Genomic DNA, 21,770 nt, shown 5'->3' with positions numbered 1-21,770 from the left:
GACTGGACAGGTCTGCATATCAATTCTAAGACAATATTAACGTTTCATCTTAAGCAGGTAGACAGTGTAATTATTGAGTCCATAAGAGTATGTAGTGTTTGCAGGGGCACAGTTCAAGTGTTAAGATGCATAGCATACATTACAGTATGTTTAATAGAACATGCAAACTTTCACAATAAACTATCAAGGAATCCCATAACTGCTTGGCCAGCCTGCGCTAGTTGGTAGCGATACTAGCAGCATCAGTGTGCCTTGTGCTGTGTGATACATAAGTAAAGGCAGTCCCTGACCCAAAGAGCTTTCATTCTAAGGTGAGAAAGAGAATGTGCTGGGAAACAGAGCTAGGGATAACTTATTAGGGTTTTTTATAATTATTAAACTCTGCTTTTGTCCATGTCTTGGAAGGAGGTATTTGACCTACTTCAAATTCCTTTTCCTCCCCCAACTTAACATGCTTCATCTATTTAAAGAAAAAAAAAAAAGTTAGCTCTGTGCTGAGTGTCTCAATGTGTTGTGACTTGAGGTCTGTCACATAGAATGTGAATTCCTTAGGGCAGAAGACTGTCTTTGAATAGCATTGAACATGCTGCAAATACTTAAATTATTTGTGCTGATGCAAGCAAGTTAAAGTATGACTGTCAAAATAGTGTGGGTCACCAGTATGAATTTGAGTCCATTGTCTTCCATGCTGCAGGGGAATATGTAGTTTTGGTATGTGTACATTTAAACATTAGACAGTACAAATATTGCTGGATGGAGCAAATAACTTTATTGTATCTTAATTGTATATTGGGTAAATGATCTAACAAGTACTGTAACGGTTCACCAAATTTTTTCCCTCAGGTGCTCTGGTCAGGAAAGCCTTATGGTTCATCTCGAAGTATTGTAAGGAAAATTGGTACTAATCTCTCTCTTATCCAGTGCCCAAGAGTTCAGTTTCAGGTAGGAATTCTCCACAGTTTAAAAACCTTCTTAAAATACTTTTCCATTTTTCTCTATGGTGTTTGTTTTGTGTTAGAGAACTTTAAAGTTGATCTGCAGGTGCATTTAAAAGAAAATGTGTAGGTTAAGTCTTGGATGCTTCAAATAAGCAGAGTAGAAGAGGCCCCTTGTTCATACCAAAGTTAGTTTTCCTCCCTCCTCCTCCCTGTCCACCACCATGTCTTGCCAAAGTCTAGTCTCTTCAGTTTCTACTCTGATACCCCCAGCAAATGTGACATTGGTGTTTATACCATGACACTTCCAACACGCTTCATTGAACCTCTAAGAATGTTAATTTGTAAAATAGCACTGTGTGGCTCTAGTAGAGCTTTGTCTGTAAAATAGTCCCTGCTTTTAAAAATAAGCAGTATTTCAAAGAGCTCTACTTCAATTGGCCTGCTCCAATCTGTAGTGGAGCTGTGGTAAACGTTGCTACTGCAGCGTATGCTAGCTCCTCACAAAAGTGAGAGTCCTCTGGGTTGACTTCTAAGGATGTAAGAGGCAAGTTTATAATCTCCTGAATGCCTTTATTGTCTGGGGGCATTCACCACAGAATTTATTGTATGTTTCTCTTTTAAAAAAAAAACAAAACAAAAAAACCTCTTCAGGAAAACTTAGCAGCTTGCCGTTCTTGACTGCTTTCTTCCAAGGCAAGAGACTTTTTTGGCTACAAAAGTAAAAAAGCAATCTCCGTTGTGGCCAAAAAATAAGTATCATCAGACATCACTTCCAAAGCTGTATTTAACTGATAAATTGGGTTTATAAACCTGGGTAATGGAAAGGCAAACAATGTTACTTAAGAATGAGTGAAAAGTAAATACATGTTGCTTATGCACATGATATAAATTCTCTGAAGGTGAACATGGTAAACAAGATAGTGTGAGCTCACTATTTGTTCAGTCTTTAAATGTAGACTTGAACTGTGTAGGTGAAAGAATGTCAAATTCTGTGCTGCACTCTGAATTGTGCACTCCTAATGTGAACAGACTAGGAAGTTGGGTGGGGGGGATGGTAATGATATAAACAAGAGGTGGTTATTTTGTCCTCCTTGTGTTGCAACAAGAAGTCTTTCTGGAACAGATGGCAAATACAGAAACTGCAACACGTGCTTTCTAAAACTCTGTTTTGGATAGCAAAGAAAAGTTTCCAAATAGGATAATTTGGAGGGGCTGAAATTCTTGAGCTGAGAAAGAAACCGCATCAGTCTTTTTGAGATGTGGGGAGAGGAGAAGGCGGCTTTGTGTAGAAAGTTTCGTGGTTGGGAAATGTCCATTTTAAGGCTTAGTAATTCAAACAAATGTAGGCTTTTCACTGCTTAAAATATATTTGTTTCTCTTAATTTTCTTTAATAGCATAGGTGATGTTGATAGGAAGACCTCCCTCTGCTATTAAAGAGAAATTAAGTTCCTTACCATTTTATTAGCCAGATAACTTCATTTCTTGTAGAATAAGAGGAAACCCTGTGTCTTGTATTGTCTTCTTACAAGAACACTGTGCCTGTAGGAGCCCTAACTTGACTTTCCTGCTTCTTATATGAATCAAATATTAATATTTCAATCTAAACTTTGCATTATTATTAATGAAGTATTTGGCATTTCCCAGACATTTTGAAGAATAAACTGCTTCAGGAATAAAGTCACTTTAAGTTTAAAATTTGTTTAAAATTTGCCTTTAGTATATAAATCTGATTGTGATAATACAGTGGATGAAAGATGATGATCTGAAGAAGTAGAAGCACAGCTGTTCTAGTGAACTGACTTTGAAATCTTGTAAATATCTGAGCTTTAGTCAACAAATTAAACCTTCAAATCCCATTAAAGTTGTTTGTTTAAAGCACTGTATACAAGTCTTTTGGTCTTGTCCAACATGTTAGAGATACATAAGCCTGGTTTCTGTGTGTTTGACTCAGAAGATGTAATTCTGAGTGTTCTTTTCAGCACCTGTCTTGACTGTTCTCCTTTTAGACTGTTGCTATGCTGAAACTTTCCTATAGATATCTCTTTTCCTTTTTTCTTTCCTGCTAGCTTTAGCTATAGTATGAAAGGACCATGCACTGAACCTGCTGTAAGTTAATTTCTTTTAAATTACTTGCTTCAGCCATTAGTGCATGCCTATAATCAGTGTGTCTTAACTCCAGCTAAGAACCATAACCCATATTCTCTACAAGTCTTCATTTCACCATGAACTTCTGATAAACGGGTTGGAGATATGTATCTGTTACTACCATGTTCATATGTGCTTTACAACATGGCAAGCCTTCATTCCACCAATCTTAAAACAATAGAGACTGACATAGCCTAAAGTTTTATTTGAGGGTTTAATGTCTTAGGGGCTAGCTATTGCAGTAGCTTTCCTTTCTATTGGTCTCTGAGGATTTCATTGGAATTAAAAACAAACAAACAAACATGTAATGGCAGATGCAGTTGACTTTCCATATTGTATGCGAGGCTCTTAGTATTCAGTAACCTATAATGTAGCAGCTTAATGCATGTACTATATAAACTACACCTGACACTGTAAATCACTTGCTGTAAGGGGAAATATGGAAGAGTAAAAGTGAGAGTGTCTAGCTCACTCAGTCTATCCTGATTCATGAGTGTAGTTGAGGAACTAGTACAAGTTAGGGCCAGGCTTAATACAGAGGAGCTGCACAAGCTACCTCATCCAGCTCAGCCAATACCCTTAAATCCACTATTGTTCAATTGTAACATTCTAGTCCTATGTCTCTTTTCTGTGCACTAATGATTCCCAGTTGTATTGTATTGTCTGCCTTTGTCAGACAAGCATCCGCTAGGGAAATAAGTTGAATTTGTCAAACTTTTTTGACCTTAGTATTCATCTGAGGCTTTCCAAGTGAAAGGCTAATGCACTAACCCAACAAACGTGGCCGTGGATGTAGTTAACTTGCTCAAAGAGAAGTTATTCCCAGTGTTTGTTTAAAATATCCCAAGGTGTTGATTCCAGACTAGTAAGTCTTTATTCAGAACTTTCTAAGCTTCAGAAGCTTTAGATGGTATTTCTCCAGTGCCTTCAGCCATACCTTGAGTGAAGGCAAAAAGTGGTTGGGAGTGTGCTGTGACAACACCCAGAGCAGAACAGTTGTACTTAATTTCTATGGGGAGGGAGGGGAGGTAGCTTTGAGAGGTGTCTGTGAGCAGGGGGGTGGGAACTCAAGTAATTCCAGTAGATATGTTCACATATTATGCACTTAGGCTACGTCTACACTTGGCACGAGGGGTATGATTCCCAGCTGGCGTAGACATACTCATGCTAGCTCTCGTTGAGCTAGTGTGCTAAAAAAATAGCAGTGTAACATGGGCTAGTCACCCCAAGTAGTAGCATGGGCAGCAGTGACATGGGCTAGCCATCCCCAAGTACATACTCGGGGTCCAGGAGAGTCTGTACTCCGGGCAGCTAGCCTGTGCTGCCACGGCCTGTGCTACTGCAGCTACACGACTATATTTAGCTCACTAGCTTGAGGAGAACTCACGTGAGTATGTGTACGCAAGCTGGGAATCCCACCCTAACTCCAAGTGTAGACCTAGCCTTGGATGGGCTGAGAGCTGGGGAGAAAAACCTGAGACCGCTGGTCAAAGCTGGGTGCTTTCTCTCTGGCACTAGCAGCATGCTGCCCTCCCTGGCTCAACTCCTGCTACCTAGTGTGTCCTGTAGAAGAGATCAGTTGGCATGGGCCTCTTGCTGTCTCTCCTAGCTGGATCATACATCATAGCACCTGCAGGGAGATGCCTGTCAGCTCCCTGGTTCCCCACTGCTCATGATGTTAAAGCAGTGATCCAGACGCTGTCTTTAGTCAGGAAGCCACAGAGGGGAGGGGGCTGGTGAAGTAGTATATGACTTGAAAATGTATTGAAATCTGATGTAATAGAGGATAAAATAAAGATTCTTGGAGGTGGATTATGCATTATTTTAAATCTTTCATTTAAAGACTTGCTCACGCTTCATACAAAGCTTTTTGGAAAACTTCAATTATAGAGAGCAAGCTCATGTTGCAGTTTTTTTTTTTCTTTTCTAGACATCCAAATCATCTATGATGTTGCAGTTAGCTATTATGGAGATCTTAAGGTGGTCAGAAATAAGATATATATATATATATATATATATATATATGAATGAGAGAGAGAGAGAGAGAGAGAGCACACAAGCAGCAAAGATTCTGTTTTCATACAAACCTCCTTAGAGTTTAAAAAAATAAAGGTGGGGGGCAAGTACAAAAAACTCTCAGTATACCAGCAAAACTTGTTTCTAAATATGTGGGATTCAGCTTTCAATCACCACTGATGTTTAGGTAACTTGACTACGTAAATGTGATTTGTAGAATTTAATCTCTTTTGTAAAGCACAGTTCCTGAGGTAAGAGTAAATTGTCTCTGTTATTTGAATCTTAACTATTAATCCTGTCATGGTGATAGCTCCTGGTGTGTCCAATATCACAAGAAAAATCCGTGTTGACAACACGGATTAAATGGCTAGAAGTATTTTAATTGTGATATTCTATTTATCACCCTTAATGTGAATACAGGTGTCATATCTGGTCATAACTTCTTTTGGTTCTTTTAATCAAAAGACACCTCCAATGGAGCAGTGAGAGTTGTAATGCAGTACTCTATGCTAGTGTTTCCCAATCGTTAAATCCCGACCCTCTGATGGGTTGTGGGGCCCTAGGCAAGCACACTGCTCCTGGCCGGGTGCAGAAAAGAAGCCCCAGGGGAGGGGTTGGAGAGCGAGTTCTCCCAACGCTTACCCCTCAGCGGTGGTTCTTGTGCCATGGGGCTGGGCCTGGGTCCAGGTCCTTGCTCCACCCATTGCAACCAGGTACATACGGTTGTGGCAACACGTATTCAAATTTGGCCTGTTCACCCTGTCTGCTACCTACAAAGCAGACGAAGCAATGTTAATAGAGTTGTAAGTAGGATTACTAGCCTTGTCTACTGAACTCCATCATCATCAGCTACAGGTGCAGCGTCTCCAGTACTACTGATAACGTAAGTGGTAGTTTGTATGCAGAGTTGTAGCTGTGTCGGTTTCAGGATATTAGGGCTTGTCTACACTTGCGAGTTACAGCGCAGTAATGGAGCCCCGGGCGCCCTAGCTCACTCCACGTCCACACTGGCAAGGCATGTAGAGCACGCTGACTCTGCGGCTATGGCGCTGCCGGTACTCCTCCTCAGCGAGTGGAATAACGATTGCTGCGCCCTCGCTGGAGCGCCACAGTGCTAGTGTGAACGAGGTGCTGCATTACTGCGCTCTGATCAGCCTCCGGAAACGTCCCATAATCCCCTTAAGTCAAGTGGCCACTCTTGTCATTGTTGTGAAATCGGCTGTAGGAATGCAGAAATGCCCTTTCAAAGCTCCGTTTCAGAGAAGCTGGCTGCTTACAGCTCGGAGAAAAAGCAAACATTTACTGTTTGCTTGAGTGAGTGAGAGAGAGGCGGGGGAGTCTGAACTTACAAGATAGCATGCTGACACACACTCAGCACCCCCAAAACCCACTCTCTTCCCCCACATACACACAACACGCTCCCTGTCACACTCCATCCCACCCCACTCCCCATTTGAAAAGCATGTTGCAGTCACTTGCATGCTGGGATAGCTGCCCATAATGCACCACTTCCAATGCCGCTGCAAGTGCTGCAAATGTAACCACGCCAGTGCGTTATCAGCTGTCGGTATGGACAGACTGCAGCACTTTCCATACTGTGCTCTGCGAAGCACTCTACATCTGCAAGTGTAGCCATGCCCCTAGAGAGACAAGGTGGGTGAGGTGATGTCTTTTATTGGACCAACTTCTGTTAGCGAGGGAGACAAGCTTTCCAGAATATATAGAGCTGCTCTATATAGTCTGGGAAATGTACCCAGTGTCACAGCTAAATACAAGATGAGACAGATTGATCCCCTGAGATGTGTTTACTTATGCTAAACATTCAAGGTGAAGTGGCCTGTTAACACTCCTCCAGTCATAGGGAGGAAAGGGATGTACCCCTGGGGGAATTCTGCGCCAAAAAATTTCAAAAACTGCAAAATTCTGCAGATTTTATTTGTCAACATACCTGTTCATAAGTATGTCTGTAACAATACAGATAACAAAAAAGATTCCCCCAGTAGTAGAGAGTTAAAGTAACCTCTACAACAACCCAGTTCCTGTTTCTCTGTTATGCTTTGTTTGGGCACCTCAGTCTGGGTTTGTCATACGTGTCAGCTTGGCACATCTTGGGGGGGAAAACTCTACCCTTCGGGTCTCAGACACCAGCACACCCTCGTCCCAGAGCCCAGCCACAGGGTGTGTCCCCCCACCCCCAAGCTCAGACACCCACACTCCCTTGTCCCAGAGCCCAGGGCTCCAGAGAAAGAAACAGTCTTATGCTGGATCCTGGGCTTGTATAGAGTTTCCTGAACTCTACCTCCTTCCTTCAGGATATGTTGGTAACCACAGCTGCCCAGAACCCTCCAGCTCCCCCTCCTCTGCCCCTCCAGTAGTGTCCTGTATTTTATTTACTGGGCCCAGTGGTCTCAAGTGGGGGCCAGCAGCTCTGCAGCACCAATTCTGTGGGGGGGCAATGAAATTTGTGCAGAACATTAATTCAGCGCAAATTCTGCATTGAGCAGTGGCACAGAAGTCTCCCAGAAGTAAGGAAGGAGGGGGAAGGCAGCTGTGGTGGTTAGTGTAGTATAGATTGTTGTAATAAGCCATAAATCTCCTGTCTCTATTGAGTCCATGAGTTTTAGTATATAGCAAACTTATGAGCTCCCAGGCTCATGTCTTGAAAGTGTTGTGCAGGTTTCCTTGGAGGATGAGGACTGAAGTCAGATACAGAGTGATTGCTTTGTGAAAAGTGTTCACCCACAGCTGATACGGTGTGCTACTTCGGCAGGTAGTAAAAGCACCCCATCTATGCTGCAGCTTCTCCTGGTGTTAGCAATGGTAGAGCTGCAGTGGGGTGAGTTACAGGTATGAAGTTCAGAAGTATAGACACAGCCAGCCCGCTTTCTGAAATATGAACAGGTTTTACCTGGCCTAGATAACACTGAAACCATTTTTCATTGTTGGTTCGGTCAGGATGAACTGTTGCTGAAAACCACTTTCAACTTTATTTCAGTTTGCTAGTGTACTGAGGGTAATAGTAATCACCTGGGGTGGGTATACAGGTTCAAACTACGTGGCTGTGCTTTCACTGGGGAAACTCTTCCAGCCTTTCAAACTGGTCTTAAAGCCAGTCTGAACTGCTGCTGTAGACTGTTTTGGTGGCCAAAATAATTCTCATCTATTAGTTAAACCCTGTGAAAGCAGGTTTAAATCAGTTGTACAAACAGTTCCAGTCTCTGGAGCTTTGTCTGCCCCATGACTGCAAAGTTTTTAAACAAATACAACAGATCCCATTTTAAAAGCAGTTTGAGTTTGTTTGGTACGGGGCTCACAGGGACAGACAATTTGTTAAAACCTTAGTGTCGTGTCCCCATTCCCTCCCATCTCTTCCCTCCCTCTTGCACATGAAAAGACTTGTAATGGTTGGACGGGGAAGTTTCAATAACTCACTTGTGTCAGTTTTTTTCAGTTTTCTAATTTCTGCAGTGGTCATGTAAATACTAACTTCTTTCAAGCCCTGACATTTGCAGAGAGCACATCAGTTTTGAAGGAGGGAAGGGTCAAGTACCACCTAAAATATTTCACTTTCAAAATAAATGACATTAAATAAATCTGATCAAAATAGGAAGTTCTAGTGACCCTATTAAATTGACTATTAAAACGTTTGATTTAATATAATATAATTGAGTGGTGACTGTTTGTAGACTTGGAATACTTTGCCTGCCTGTGCCAGTGAAGTACTTTGTGGCTTATCTCCTATATAACAAATAACTTGCATTGGCTTTATAGTGCTAAATAAGCTGGTATAGCCTAGGAAACTTGTCATGACCTTTTTAAATAGCAAAAATAATCTCAGTAAAAACAAGGGGCCCGATCCAATGCTTATGGAAGTCCTTAACTTTAGTGGGCTTTGGATACTATCTTAGTGCCAAGTATGCTAAGATCCCTGGTGTCTTGTGTGTATCTTGATAGCTACATACAGTATCAAGCTCTTGTACTCCTTCAAATGCAACTATAAAATGGTTTGGAGAGTGCTTTCAAAAGGAACAATCCCTTATTAACTTTAAAAAAATAACTTTTGTCTTGAAAATTCTAGGTTACCTCTCACTCTACAGAAATAAACCACTCTAAACAGCTCAGAGAAGACACGGTAGCCTCTTTTGCAGATGTGGGATGGATTGTGCAAGAAGAAGGTGAAGTCTCCACAAGGCTCAGGTATGTTTGTTAAATCTCCTCAATTTCATCATAGGTTCCCTTCAAATCGTAGCACTTGCTGTCTAGTGTACTTAACACTATAGGTGTGCAAGCATTTCAGTATTGTGGGGAGCAAGGAGGGAAGAAACTGAAGTCAGGTTTATGAATGGAAGAACCACAACTTGAGCGGACATGGGGCTTTGATCCAGGAAAGACAGGCTATGCACTAGATAATTCTAGCATTGAAGGCACCCATATCACTATTGTGTCCCCACACAAATGCTCTCTATGATATGAGACCATCGTCAACGCTCTCTTGTTTTTGTTGTTGCTGCACTTGCTTTGAGCAGGGGTTATTGCTGCTGGTCCTGAATCTTGCTTCTGTGGGATTGCAGTGCTAAACAAGCAATGGGGATTCAGCTACACTTGTGCAATTGGTCTTTCTGGTAGTGTCCCACAATATCTGACCTGCCTCTACTGACCTCTCTGGTTAAGTCTCTGCAGTGCAGAGCAGAGACACTTGTGCTTGTAAAAACACACACACACTTGCATTTTGTACTTAATTTTTATAAGCATGAAAATGGGCAGGCAGTGACTAGGGAGCCTCGCCCATAGCTGTAGGACAGGTACTACTGCAATGGGCAGGGAGTGTTTTTATGGGTATAGTGCTCTGTATACACATGGAATGAGATGGCTCTTGTGGACACTGTATTATTACAGGTTTCACTGGTTCAGTCATGCTGGTGCAGGCTTCAGTGGCATAGGCTTTCTAGAATAGACCAGGTTTCTGTTTACTTTAAATAAGAAGCATCTGAGGGCCCTGATTGATGGCTTTGGTATTCACAGATGTAGTAGCTTCCTCCAAAGGACACCTGTTTTAAAAGCATGCATTTAGTGATGACCTCAGTGCCCTCCAACACAACGTGCTATAGTGAAATATTGCATAATAGGAATATGGCTGCAAGCCACTGTTAATGTCAATAACTCCAAAGGGAATAGCAGAAATCCATCAACTTGACTTTTCAGAGATAAATCCCTTTGATAGGTACATTTCAGCACAAGGAATGGCTGTTCAACTCCTGGGCTCTTGTGTAAGAGCTGAGTTGTACAGTCATTCAGCTTTATAGTATCAATGGGAAGAGCAGCTCTTTGCTTCAAGGAAGCACCTACAGATTGTTGTGGAACTTGGGTATTGTTAGTTGAAATTGCTATTTGGGGAGAACTCACTAAGGAACATTGTGTAAAGTGATCTCATCCTTGAACTCAAAAGTTGACAGCTGGACGGCAAATGGTGAGTTACAGGGTAGCTCTAAAAATTACTTCGTTAGGCAGGGTCTTAAATTTGGCTTGTTACTTGTACATGTGAAATATTTAACATTAATTACAGTAATGTTCAGTAGGTTGCTTTCAAACACTCTCTAGAAGGGCAATCCCTGGTCCAAGAAGCCCACATAAATATAAAGATATTTATTTGCAATATCTACTTCCCATAAAATGCTTAACAAGTAGTTCACTATGCATGCTTATGTCCCTATGTCAATATATATACCTGCTTACAGAGGATGAGATCCACTTTCTCTACACTGTCAAAAACAGATCTATTAACAGCCTTGCTGAACTAAACTGCACATCATTTTGTCCCCCTGTACACTGAATGCTATAGTCACATTTCAGACATGTATTTTTCAAGTGGTAAATTCCAAATGTTCTACTGAAACAAATATATTTCAATAAACTTACTGTGCATCAAAGTACCTTATTATATAAAGTCCCTTTACTACAGTATTTAAATAAGCTTTTTAAAAAATCAAATCAATTTGAAGTATTATTGAATGTCTTTCATTTAATCTGTGTGAATAAAGTGCTGTTAATTCAAAAATTCAGTGGCATGATTTAAGTCAGCACTGAAGGAAGTAAAAATAACTTGGCAATAATAGCCCCAGGCCAGACAATGAAATTCATCACCTACGCACACTGAAATGTTGACTCTTAAGCAGATATTTTATCGGTATGGATTAATTATGTTGAATAAATACTTCACATTCCAGTTGTACATAGCTAGTGTTCAGCTGTTCTTTTTCAATACAAAATGAAGCTTTAAAAGCTGTCGGGGGAACCAAGGGGACAAGGTCCTCTGGAGTAAATCCAAGATGCTACCTAGGATTTATGGTTCCAGGAACCCTATGAAAACCCTGAATTCTGTCCTGGGAGGATACAACATTTATTTTATTTTAATTTTGCATTACCTTAAAAATAAGGACAGTCCTAAAACTATTAGAGATAAATGTGCAATCTATGAAGTAGTGGTCCCCAGTTCAAAAGTCAAAGTAATAATATTAAATAGGCAGGACCTGGGTGTTGCAGATAGCTGGTAATAGGATTTGAAACCTCCCACCTCTAGGTCACCAGTTCAGATGTTGAGTGAAAGGAGGAGTGTTTTGTCTTAGTACAGCTCTGGGTGGACAGACATCCAAGAATCCAAAAAAACTATACCTGCTCCTGTCTAGGCAGTATGTATTCTGTGGATATTGTTTCCATTGCTGTCAATTCAGCACTTCTCAACAGTGATAAACATACAAATAGAGTATGAATTACAGATACTGCAATAAACAGCAATTGGGAATTCTTTTGTCTGCAGTTAATTTACTTTTCTATGAAGGATGGACTAGCTGCAAAGCCTGCAACGTCCACCTTACTTGTTTGTCTGTTATCCCTGGGTTAAGTTCTATGGCACGTGTTAGGCAGGAAGTAAGATCCTAATGGGTCCCTTTTAGCCTTAAAAGACCCTATGAATCTCATGTATGGGCTCTCTCCATTTAAATAGGAACAAGCGCTACAAATATATTGGCCGGGCAGCCAATACTACTATAAGAGTACAACTGAAACTCTGATTAAACCAGGGCCATGAACTGTGTAACTTAAAGCACATTCTGCAGATGAGCACTTGTGGCACCTTAGAGACTAACACATTTATTTGAGCATAAGCTGTCACTTCATCGGATGCATCCAATGAAGTGAGCTGTAGCTCACACAAGCTTATGCTCAAATAAATGTGTTAGTCTCTAGGGTGCCACAAGTCCTCCTTTTCTTATTGCGAATACAGACTAACATGGCTGCTACTCTGAAATCTGCAGATGAGGTATTTCAAAAAGTCCTATTTCTATTCAGAATTCTTTCCCCAGTGTTTGACCAAGCAGTGCCACTGAAACCCAAGATCCTGATATGCTTGAGGAATTGTAAGAATTCAAGTGGGAGTTAATTAAATATATGGGCTTTTCTTCTGCAGCTACAGTATCTTAGTTCATTCTTGTAATCCTCTATCTCAGTAATGAGCATTAGTTGTACTATTGCCTTGAACAGTATTTCTGGTACCTTGGTATCTAGCTTTCAAGATCTGAAGTTATCAAATAAGCAGGAAACTTCCTATATTTTAATATCATAGTGTTAAAATATTCTGGGGTTTTTTTTGACAGGTATAAGAAGGGAAGTAGCAAACACAGCCTGTGTTTTCATTCCTTTACTGGTTACATACCATGAAGGCAGGGGCTCGTAAAAAGAATTTTTTAGTGCATGAGGCTTCTCTTCTCCCCTGTTCTTCTTACGATGCATTATTCTCCTACTAAACAGCTTTTGTAACATTAAACTTTGCCACAAAGCTTCATGCCCCTTGACAATTCTGAGAACAAGAATCTGAAGAATCCTATCAAACTAGGGTTGTCTATGCAGTGGGACAGTATAGGTGGAAAGTGGACTTTGTAGAACATGGAAAGCTATTCCATCTCAAAAGGAACAAATTGCATACAAAAAAATTCTCAGAGGTGGAAAAAATCTAAAATTGTCAGTGATGGGCAAGTTTTTAAAGAAGCTTCATTCCAACAGCAAAGCAAACAAATGTGAAAACTTAGAAGTAACTGTTCGCACAAGGCATTCAGAGGAAAAACAGATTGGAGCTAGAAAAAATAGTATTTATACTTAGAGTTTGATTGCCCTGCCAAGAGCTGAGTAATAGACTAGATGAGACTATTTTATTCACTGAATGTCAAAAACCCTATTATCTCTAACTTTTTAGTGTAACCCATGGGGCTGCTAAAATTTATTGTCTTGCTTTTAATTTAACACTTCAAATTTAACTGAAAGTATTCCAAGTATGCTTTTTCATCTTGGGCAATGAAATGACACTTAAGTTATTGTGCAGTACATTAGTGCTGCAATATCAGGTTGTGAACACTGCAGGGGAACGTGTAAATTCCACTGGAAAGCTTTTTAATCACAAAAAGCTTTTATAAACAGGTCTCTTCATTTATTAATAAAGTTTACTTTTACCAAACCTTAATTTTGGGCCTAACTTAACTTGATAGTGTCCCTTTTATTAGTAGTATTTACTATTTTGTTAGGCCGATTCATATACTAATTACTTTTGATTATAAGCCCTTCCTGATATCTAGCCTGAATCTTGCCTTAGCTTAAATTTGTGTTCTCTTATTCACACTATTAGAACAAAGGTGGAATGTGTTCATATCAAGATCTTTGTTGCTTATATAACTTGTATATCATAATTACTAGTAAATGTCTGTAGCACTACCAGGCTCTCAGTGTTTCTGAGGCAGCATTCCATCCTCTCTTCCCCCCCCGTTCCGCCCCCCCAAAAAAACACACACAAACAAACAACAAAAACTTAAAACCAATGCCACTTCAACTTTAGTTTTTAGGGATCTATGAGTCAGATTCTGCCAGACGTTACTTGCAAATATTTCATTGTAGAAAGAGGGATATAAAAACTTCTGAAGCAGGTGAGAAGATGTTTACCTGAGGGTTTTTTGGTTCCTCCTTAAAAGGCCAAAAGTAAGTAGTTTGGTTTGAAGGTCCAATCTTAATGTTTGGCTCAGTGCTTACACTTAACTGTTTTGCTCTCTCCTCTTAGCAGCTTGGTAGAAGCACTTACTACAGACCAGCCCCGTGTGACAATTGTTGCTTTGTTACAGATCAGAAGTCTGGTCAAAATCTGCTCCACCTCTTCCACATGAACCATATTGCTCTGGAAGACCACCAGGTAGACAAGTATCCTTACCAAACCTATTACAAGAAGAGCCAGCCCCCAAGGGTGTGGTGACCAAGAACGATGAAGCTCTGCAGAAGATTAGTGCTCTAGAAAATGAACTTGCCAGTTTAAGGGCACAAATAGCCAAAATTGTAATCTTGCAAGAACAGCAGAATCTGCCAGCAGGTATTAAACTCTGTCTCACTTTCATATCAAATTAGCTAAAAAGGAATCTGCTCTTTTAAAACTGATTGACCGATACGTGTAAGTATAATGAAATCATTTTTGTGAGATATTGCAGGATTGATGGTGAAGTTTGTAGGGTTGTAAGAAGTGCTAGCACCAAATTTCATTTACAGTGGTTGTACAGAGCCTCACTGAGGCTTGATTCCAGGATATCTGTGCTGTCTTACTGTGAAACTACAGTACAAAGTAAACTTGCAGGTGATGGGTAAAAGGCTCTTTTTTTTAAAATTCCATCTGGAGTTGTGGGATGGAAATTGAAACCTGTGAGAGGAAAACAGTGTGTGCCCTTTACTAGCCTAGTTGTACATGAATGGGTTTATTCATATGCAGTAGTGAACTACCGTGGAAACCTAAAACTTGATTGACCGTGAGCCGTAGTCATGTTATCTGATTTCCATTGTAAAGAGCAAATGGTGTTTTTCACCACCAAGTCGTAGCTGATAGACGTGCGTGTAGTGGTGTGATGGCAACTCCCAAAAACCTGCCTGACTGGTGGTCAAAATTTATCTATTAAATATCAAATAGATGAGACTTCAGATATTCACTATCCTAACCTTCTGCAGATCAGGTTTAGTATTAACTCCTCCTTCTGCCTGGACTTCACGTTATTTTCACTTAACACGTTCAAGAGAGTGGGTACAGTATACTAACAGGGACCACACAGATGTTTCTCCAATGGTAGAGGGGGACCAACACCTCCAGATTCTTATATTTCCTACTTTTAAAAATCATTTCTTCAAATATTTGTGCAGAGTGTCTTGAGTTCTGAATTCTGCAGATAATTAGCATTTAATAGGATTTCTAGAACAAAGCTTGGCGCAAATATGAATGAAACCAAAGGCATAATATATCTGTTAAGTATTATAAGGATACTTAAGTCCCAGAGTATCAATAATATGTCATGAGGTCTAGTGTCACTGAGATACTAAATATGCTTTTGGAATATAATACATATTTCAAATGGCTTACGAAACAGTGACATGTTGCTAGAAATGTTCAAGGACAGCAGAAATCTCTAACGAACTTCAGTGCTTATTACATGACTAAGAATAAGTAAGCACGGTACCTGTGATATCTTCTCACAGCTTATAACAGACCTAGTACTCTTCAGAGAATTGTAACTTGTTACAATGGCTGCTTATTTTTTAGTATTGGTTTCTAATATCATTGACTCACTTGTCTCTGGGGCAGAAGTTCACAAGTTAAATCCTCCCCATGAAAATGGGCTCATATAAGTCAGTTCAATAACACACAAGGGCTTTGGGGCAGGAGGAAAGGGTTGAATTGCTACAGGAGCCATTCTTGGGATCAGATGTTGGTCTGAGGGCTCTTGAGTGCCAATTTCTGTTCAGATGGAAGCTAAAAATCATACAGGGCCCCTGATATGAATGTCCTAACCTCAGTCCCATAGTCAGCATCCCTCCGAACCCCAACAATACTTTATATTATATAGCACCTTCCACTGAGATACTTGGCGTGCTTTACAAACTTGAATTGTTGCAGCTCACAAGGATAGTAGGGCCTATTTTGTATTCTGTATCCATTACAGATAGGAATGAAGGGTGAGAAACTGCGTTAGAGGTTAAGTGACTTTGGCCACAGTCACCTAGCAGGTGTGTGGGAAAGCTGGGAATAAAGGTATACTGATTCTTTCCTGGGCTTTAGCCATTAGATCATGAATGCTGGCTCTCCTGACAAGGTTGAGTTCAGTATCCAAATCTGGGAGCGAATAGGGAAATAATGTGACCACTGTATGTGCAATTGACTCATTGCACTGAAATAGTTTGAAAGATAATTCAGTTCCATTCCTCCTTTTGACAGCAACAGTAGCTTGAAATTAACACACTTCTAAACATACCAAATTGCTAAAATGCTAATAATCACCTAAATGACACATGCCCTTGGTTAATATTTTTTCTAGGTGTGATTTTTTTCCTTCTGTTCAGTAGAAGGCTTTCATCTAGATTTTAATTTAAATAACATTTTCCTTTACCTCCCTCTTCTGGTAGAATATGGTAACTGCTTTAAATATGTTAACATTATACATCTGTCTGTCCAAGATAGTTGGTTTGGTTCACTTTTAAGATTAATTAAGGGTGGGTGGGGTGAAGATTTTTGTTAAATAAAAATAAGGTCCCAATTTGCATGAGCAGAGTCAGCGACTTAAATTCCATAGACGTCTTTTAGAAACAAAACACTTGGGAAGTTCTCACTCTCTGCCAAGACCTGTGTAATATCTTTGGTGACTTCTGTAACACTGACTTAATATTCACCTAAAGTGGTGCAAGAAGCTTTAATTTTAGATTTTTGTTACAACCTAATTGGTTCAGTCAGTTGCCGAATCTCTCCTCTTGAGTCTTAAGAAGACATTCAAAAAACTTAAAGAAAAACATGGGCGGTAACAGAAACAAGGTGAAGACTTTTTAACTGGGCTTCACACAACTTTCTGACCTCTGCCATTCAGGGTTAAGAATCTCACAAGAGAAGTCCTTTCTGAAAATAATTAGCACGAATAACTACTGCTTATCTAGGGATTGTGATTACAGTCAATAAGCAATTTCATTTAGAATCTTGTCTTGGCAAATGACAAGTATAATTGGAATTTTTACTTGGGATGCATTCATTGCTGTTGTCCGGCCAAACTGTTATTAATGTGTAAAATTATTTCTAAACGGTGATTTCTTCCAGACACAGTGGCTGCCTTAAGAATATAACTTTGCATTGCCTTTCAAACTCTCTCCAAGCATCATTAAATACTGATAGACCCCAACAAGGGGCAGAGTTGGTGGAAACAGGTCCTGGTGTTGAACAAGTTTTGTAGGTCTGACATGGATGTGCATCTACTGTTAGTATCTGAACTGGGAACTGAACATCCTTTTGGAACAGTAATTAGCTGAGGTGATTGTTTTAATGCTGTCATTTTTAGGCGGTTTAGGACTTAAACTGGGCCAGTGGTCTTGTGACAAGACAACCTTTTGAGGAAAAAATAAATTGATATGCAGCAAATCTGTTCCTTTTCAAAATACTTAATGTATCAAGCTTTCTTTAAAAGGGCATTTAGTTCTTACGGGGAATGAATGTCTTGGTGTGTTTTAGCTGGATTAAGTCCTACTGCATCAGCTCCTGCACCACCACCACCTCCTCCTCCTCCACCGCCTCTTCCACCTCCTGGGGTACATCGGAGTATGTCTGCTGTTGATCTCATTAAAGAGCGGAAAGGCAAGAAAATAAACGCGGGACAGACTTTGATAGATAATGGTCCAAAGAAGCCTGAAATACCAAATATGTTAGAGATCCTCAAAGACATGAACAGTGTCAAACTGCGTGCAGTGAAAAGGTGAGTACACAATAACTTGTGTTATTTTATTAATGCAAAGTCTTACTCAATAGTTTTCATGGAGAAACATTTGAATTTTGGACTGTTGCTGATCTAACATTTGAAAGGCAGCAGGGGAATGCAAAGATGCTCTAACTACATTCTAAAGACTTGCTGTGACTGTTAATTTCCCTTTCCCTTTGAAGACCAGCAGAAGGCGCAACATGCAAATCACCTGACCCGACTGATCCTGTAGCACTAATAGCTGAAGCTCTCAAAAAGAAATTTGCTTATCGATACAGAAGTGATAACCAAAGTGAAACAGAAAAACAGATTCCAGAGTCTGAAACAAAGGCAAAGTCTGAAATGATGCTGGTGAGTATTGAGATTCTGGACACATCCTGGGATTCGGTCCTACATACATTAAAGCTGAGGTAAATCTCTCTTCAGAAACCTTAGCTGGCTCTCAGACCAGCTCCACAGAACCCCAGTGAGAATCCAGAAAGCTTGGCTTGTGCATCAGCAGTGCTGGGGAGTGGAGAGACGGTCATTCAAAGCACTGTAGGGGGCAACTTTATCTCGGGCTTCTGCTGACCAGGTAAACCATGAGCAGGCTAGAGAGGTTTTATTGTATCACTAAGACCTTAAAAGACAGCTGGGTTCCATTTTAAAAATACATTAATCATGGTGCTGGGAAAACTCATTAAATTGTGTTTTAAAAAGATTGAAATTGAAGTGAAACTCCAATGGTAAGTGTTCAGAAATTCTTTCAAGTAGTGCCTGCAATGCATCTCTCTGCATTTCTAGTGAAATCCAGTTTTGCTGGGCAGTAAACTTTGCCTGCAGTCTGATAAGCAGTCATTGAGCATTGTGGGCTAGAAAGGGAGAACAAATAAATGATCAGATTAATCTCTTGCACTTCACTCAGCTTGGAAAACAAAAGTGAAAGCAAACAACAAAAGAGGTGGAAAGCCTAATAACCTTACTCATACAGCTAGTTGTGTTCTGGGCCTGATTGAGGAAGAACTAGATTACCAACCATAAGCACTCAAAAATCAGGAGACTTAAAATAATAAAGGTTGGGTTTTCTGGTGTACATTCAGGTCACATTTCTTCTCTACAACCATGAGGGCTATAATTTTTTGTAACAAGGGCTATTATTACTTGATTACTTGCCTCCAGGAGCTGGGAATTTTAAGAGCACAAATGTCACAAGACTTGAGAGAACATGGAATTAATATTTGACTTGTGGCATGGAATGTTCATTACTATTTCCACTCTGAGACTGTGATCCATCTTTTGTTGGGGCAAGGGATTGGATGGTAAACATCAGAGGCTAATGGAACCGGCTGGAAGCCTTTGACAGAGAATATTGTGGTGGTGACCAACACTAGTTGTGGTCTAGTAACATTTTTAACCTTATCAGTTACTGGGAGTGGCCCTTAGGCAGCCTTCTCCTCCCTCCCCCCCGTCTGGTCCTCACATTTCATTATACGTGATTTACAGAGGACTTGCAACAGGTGCAGGAAAAAATCTGTCAACAGGCTTGTTCTGGGAGCGGAGTCATCTGGTTGATCTGAGTAACTTCACTTGGTTCCTGATATGCATTTCCCCTGTGAGACAATTTCTAGTTAACTTTGTGGGTAAAATGCATCTAAATCTAATCCCATTTGCATCCATGGCAGCAAGGCAAAGTGGACAAATGATGGGTGGCCTCTGCTTGAGTTCTAGGGTCACTTATGAATTTGGATTATAAAATGATGCTACAATTTCCAGGATCTGTACATATTGTAATGTACTTGTTTTTCCCTTTTCAGTTTGGACCACACATGCTGAAGCCTACAGGAAAAATGAAGACTTTAATTGAAAAATCTTAACTACTTTTATATCACTACAAGAGACTATTCAGCTGCTTTTATTAGAAATCAGTGTTATGTAGTAAGTGTCTTTTGGTATTTAGTGCCCTCCTACAAAACAAACCAAAAAAAAATACTGATATAAAATTATAAAAACGTAGTGCCTTTGTTTTACATTCTGAGGTCTAGAGGTACTTGTCCTTATGTGACTTTTAACAAGAGGGTTGAGTTGAGAGACAGTACAAGTTTTTAAACCTATAAAGTAAACTTTAAAATCTAGCTTTCAATACCTAAAATACTAAGACTTTTTTCTGTGGTGGTTTTAACACTAATTTATCTGTACAAATGTTTTTATATACGTGACTGACAGTCTTCAGACAGTTCGTGTAAATGATAATAATGGGAATGAAGTACCGTCAGTCATTTTCTCTCTCATGTAATAGCTGATGTAACAAGTTTCTTTCGCTGCAGAATTTAGTTTGAGACTAGCAACTTCTGTTCCAAATGAGATCTCATTAGTTTAACACAGCTTTTGCTGGTTTTAGCCTAAAAAGCATAAACAGTTCATGCAAGGGTATGAAACTATTCAGTTAATAATGGAGAAACAGATAATCTCTGATAAGCTTCATTGATTTTACTTGTTACAAAGCTGAGTGGTATGGAATAGAGCATTTCAAAAATAGCAAGATTTCTCAAATGAGATTGCCCTTCTCTCAATGCAGAATGTTCTGTTTTTTCCCTCCAATACATATAGTGCCTTAAAGGTGAATTTGATCTTGAGCAACTGGCCACAGCTAGCTTCAGGTTCAGTCCTCTGTCAAAAGGTAGACCAATGTGTGTGAAATAGGGTAGAATAGCAGTGTAGATTAAGATACTTCAGACAGAATGTCAGGGTATGTGTCTGAGTGAGCAAATGTGGAAGTCACAAAGTAGTAGAGATGAGAAGAAATGGAGTGCTTATAAAATGAACTATAGGGTGTTTGTCAGTAAAATCTTACTGCTTTCAGAGGCTCTGATCTCTGTTGCAGCTGGGGAGTGCCTGACACACAGGAGAGATGTTTTTACCCTCTACACAGTTAATGGGGCGGTCTTGTGCTGGGTCAGTCCCTTAGCATAAAACAGAAGAGACTGAAGGCTACCCTTATTTGTGATAACTGCCCATGGCCCCACGATAATATTTCAGCAGTCAGGGATATTTTGACTACAATCCCTGCACTAGTTCCAGGAAAGCATTGGTGTGGGTCACCTGAGGACCACCTGGGGAAATCCTCTAGGTACCTGCTGTATGGCAGCTTTGTTCTCCTGATCAGCACCGAGCTTGGATCATCAGGGGAAAACAATCTGAGGCTTTTTGTACACAAATGCAATCCAGTTTTCTCAAGTATTGAAAAATTGGGTAGAAAACATTCTGGCATTCACAGGACTAACAAGCAGGAACACAACAGATCTAGCTTGGCTATATATCAAGTAAACTGACAGCAAGTTTCTTTTGAATGTGGATAAATACAGATAGAGAAGGTGAGTCAGCAATCTCGTTCTAAAGGAACAGCTGGCTACTGGAGTTGTGATGTGAGTGCTTGTTCTTGAAACTTTTTTTCCCCCCTCTCCCTCCAACTACTGGAAAAGTGCAGCATTTTCCATCCACCTACATGCTAGTCAGTATTAACAAATTGAGATGTAAAGAGTATGATCAACAAGGGCTTTATTTCTGATGTAATACTTCAAAGTGTTTGTATTTACAAAACTGTTTAAAAGTAAAAAAAAAAAAGTTAACTAAAAATTCCTCTTACTTTGAAAAAAATATTGTTCAAAGCATTTAGAAGAGCAAAGTCCTATTACTTGGTCTCCAAAGAGTGTTTTGTATTTAGTGCTACACTGAGATGTACAAAATAGAAAAAACAAAATGCTGACTTGACTTTGGCACTGTCTGTCTTGATCATATGTGCATTAGTTGGCTGGCTTTGCGGGGAGAAATGGTCAGTCTGAAAACAAATTCAGAAGTGGTAGAGCTCTGAAGGGAGTCTAGTTGCATCCTCCT

General features: G+C 40.0%; 1 protein-coding gene across 3 annotated transcripts in view; it reads left to right on the top strand.

Moving 5' to 3' along the window:
* MTFR1 (mitochondrial fission regulator 1) overlaps positions 1-21,517 on the top strand; it is a 37,770-nt gene extending 16,253 nt beyond the window's left edge. The window contains exons 1-7 of one of the 3 annotated variants that reach the window (XM_084621298.1): positions 844-942; positions 3,006-3,045; positions 9,179-9,297; positions 14,259-14,500; positions 17,657-17,897; positions 18,083-18,251; positions 19,694-21,517. In XM_084621298.1, coding sequence (XP_084477424.1) covers positions 3,019-3,045; positions 9,179-9,297; positions 14,259-14,500; positions 17,657-17,897; positions 18,083-18,251; positions 19,694-19,753 — 858 coding nt within the window. In that variant the 5' untranslated portion in view covers positions 844-942; positions 3,006-3,018 and the 3' untranslated portion in view covers positions 19,754-21,517. Of the gene's footprint in view, positions 1-843; positions 943-3,005; positions 3,046-9,178; positions 9,298-14,258; positions 14,501-17,656; positions 17,898-18,082; positions 18,252-19,693 lie in introns of those variants that run through there. The other 2 variants (XM_084621297.1, XM_084621296.1) reach the window with 2 other exon arrangements.
* The last annotated feature ends 253 nt before the right edge of the window (positions 21,518-21,770 follow it).

The sequence above is a fragment of the Lepidochelys olivacea genome (assembly GCF_965140295.1).
Source record: "Lepidochelys olivacea isolate rLepOli2 genome assembly, chromosome: 2".
Lineage (NCBI taxonomy): Eukaryota > Metazoa > Chordata > Testudines > Cheloniidae > Lepidochelys > Lepidochelys olivacea.
This window is presented reverse-complemented; position numbering and strand designations above follow the sequence as displayed.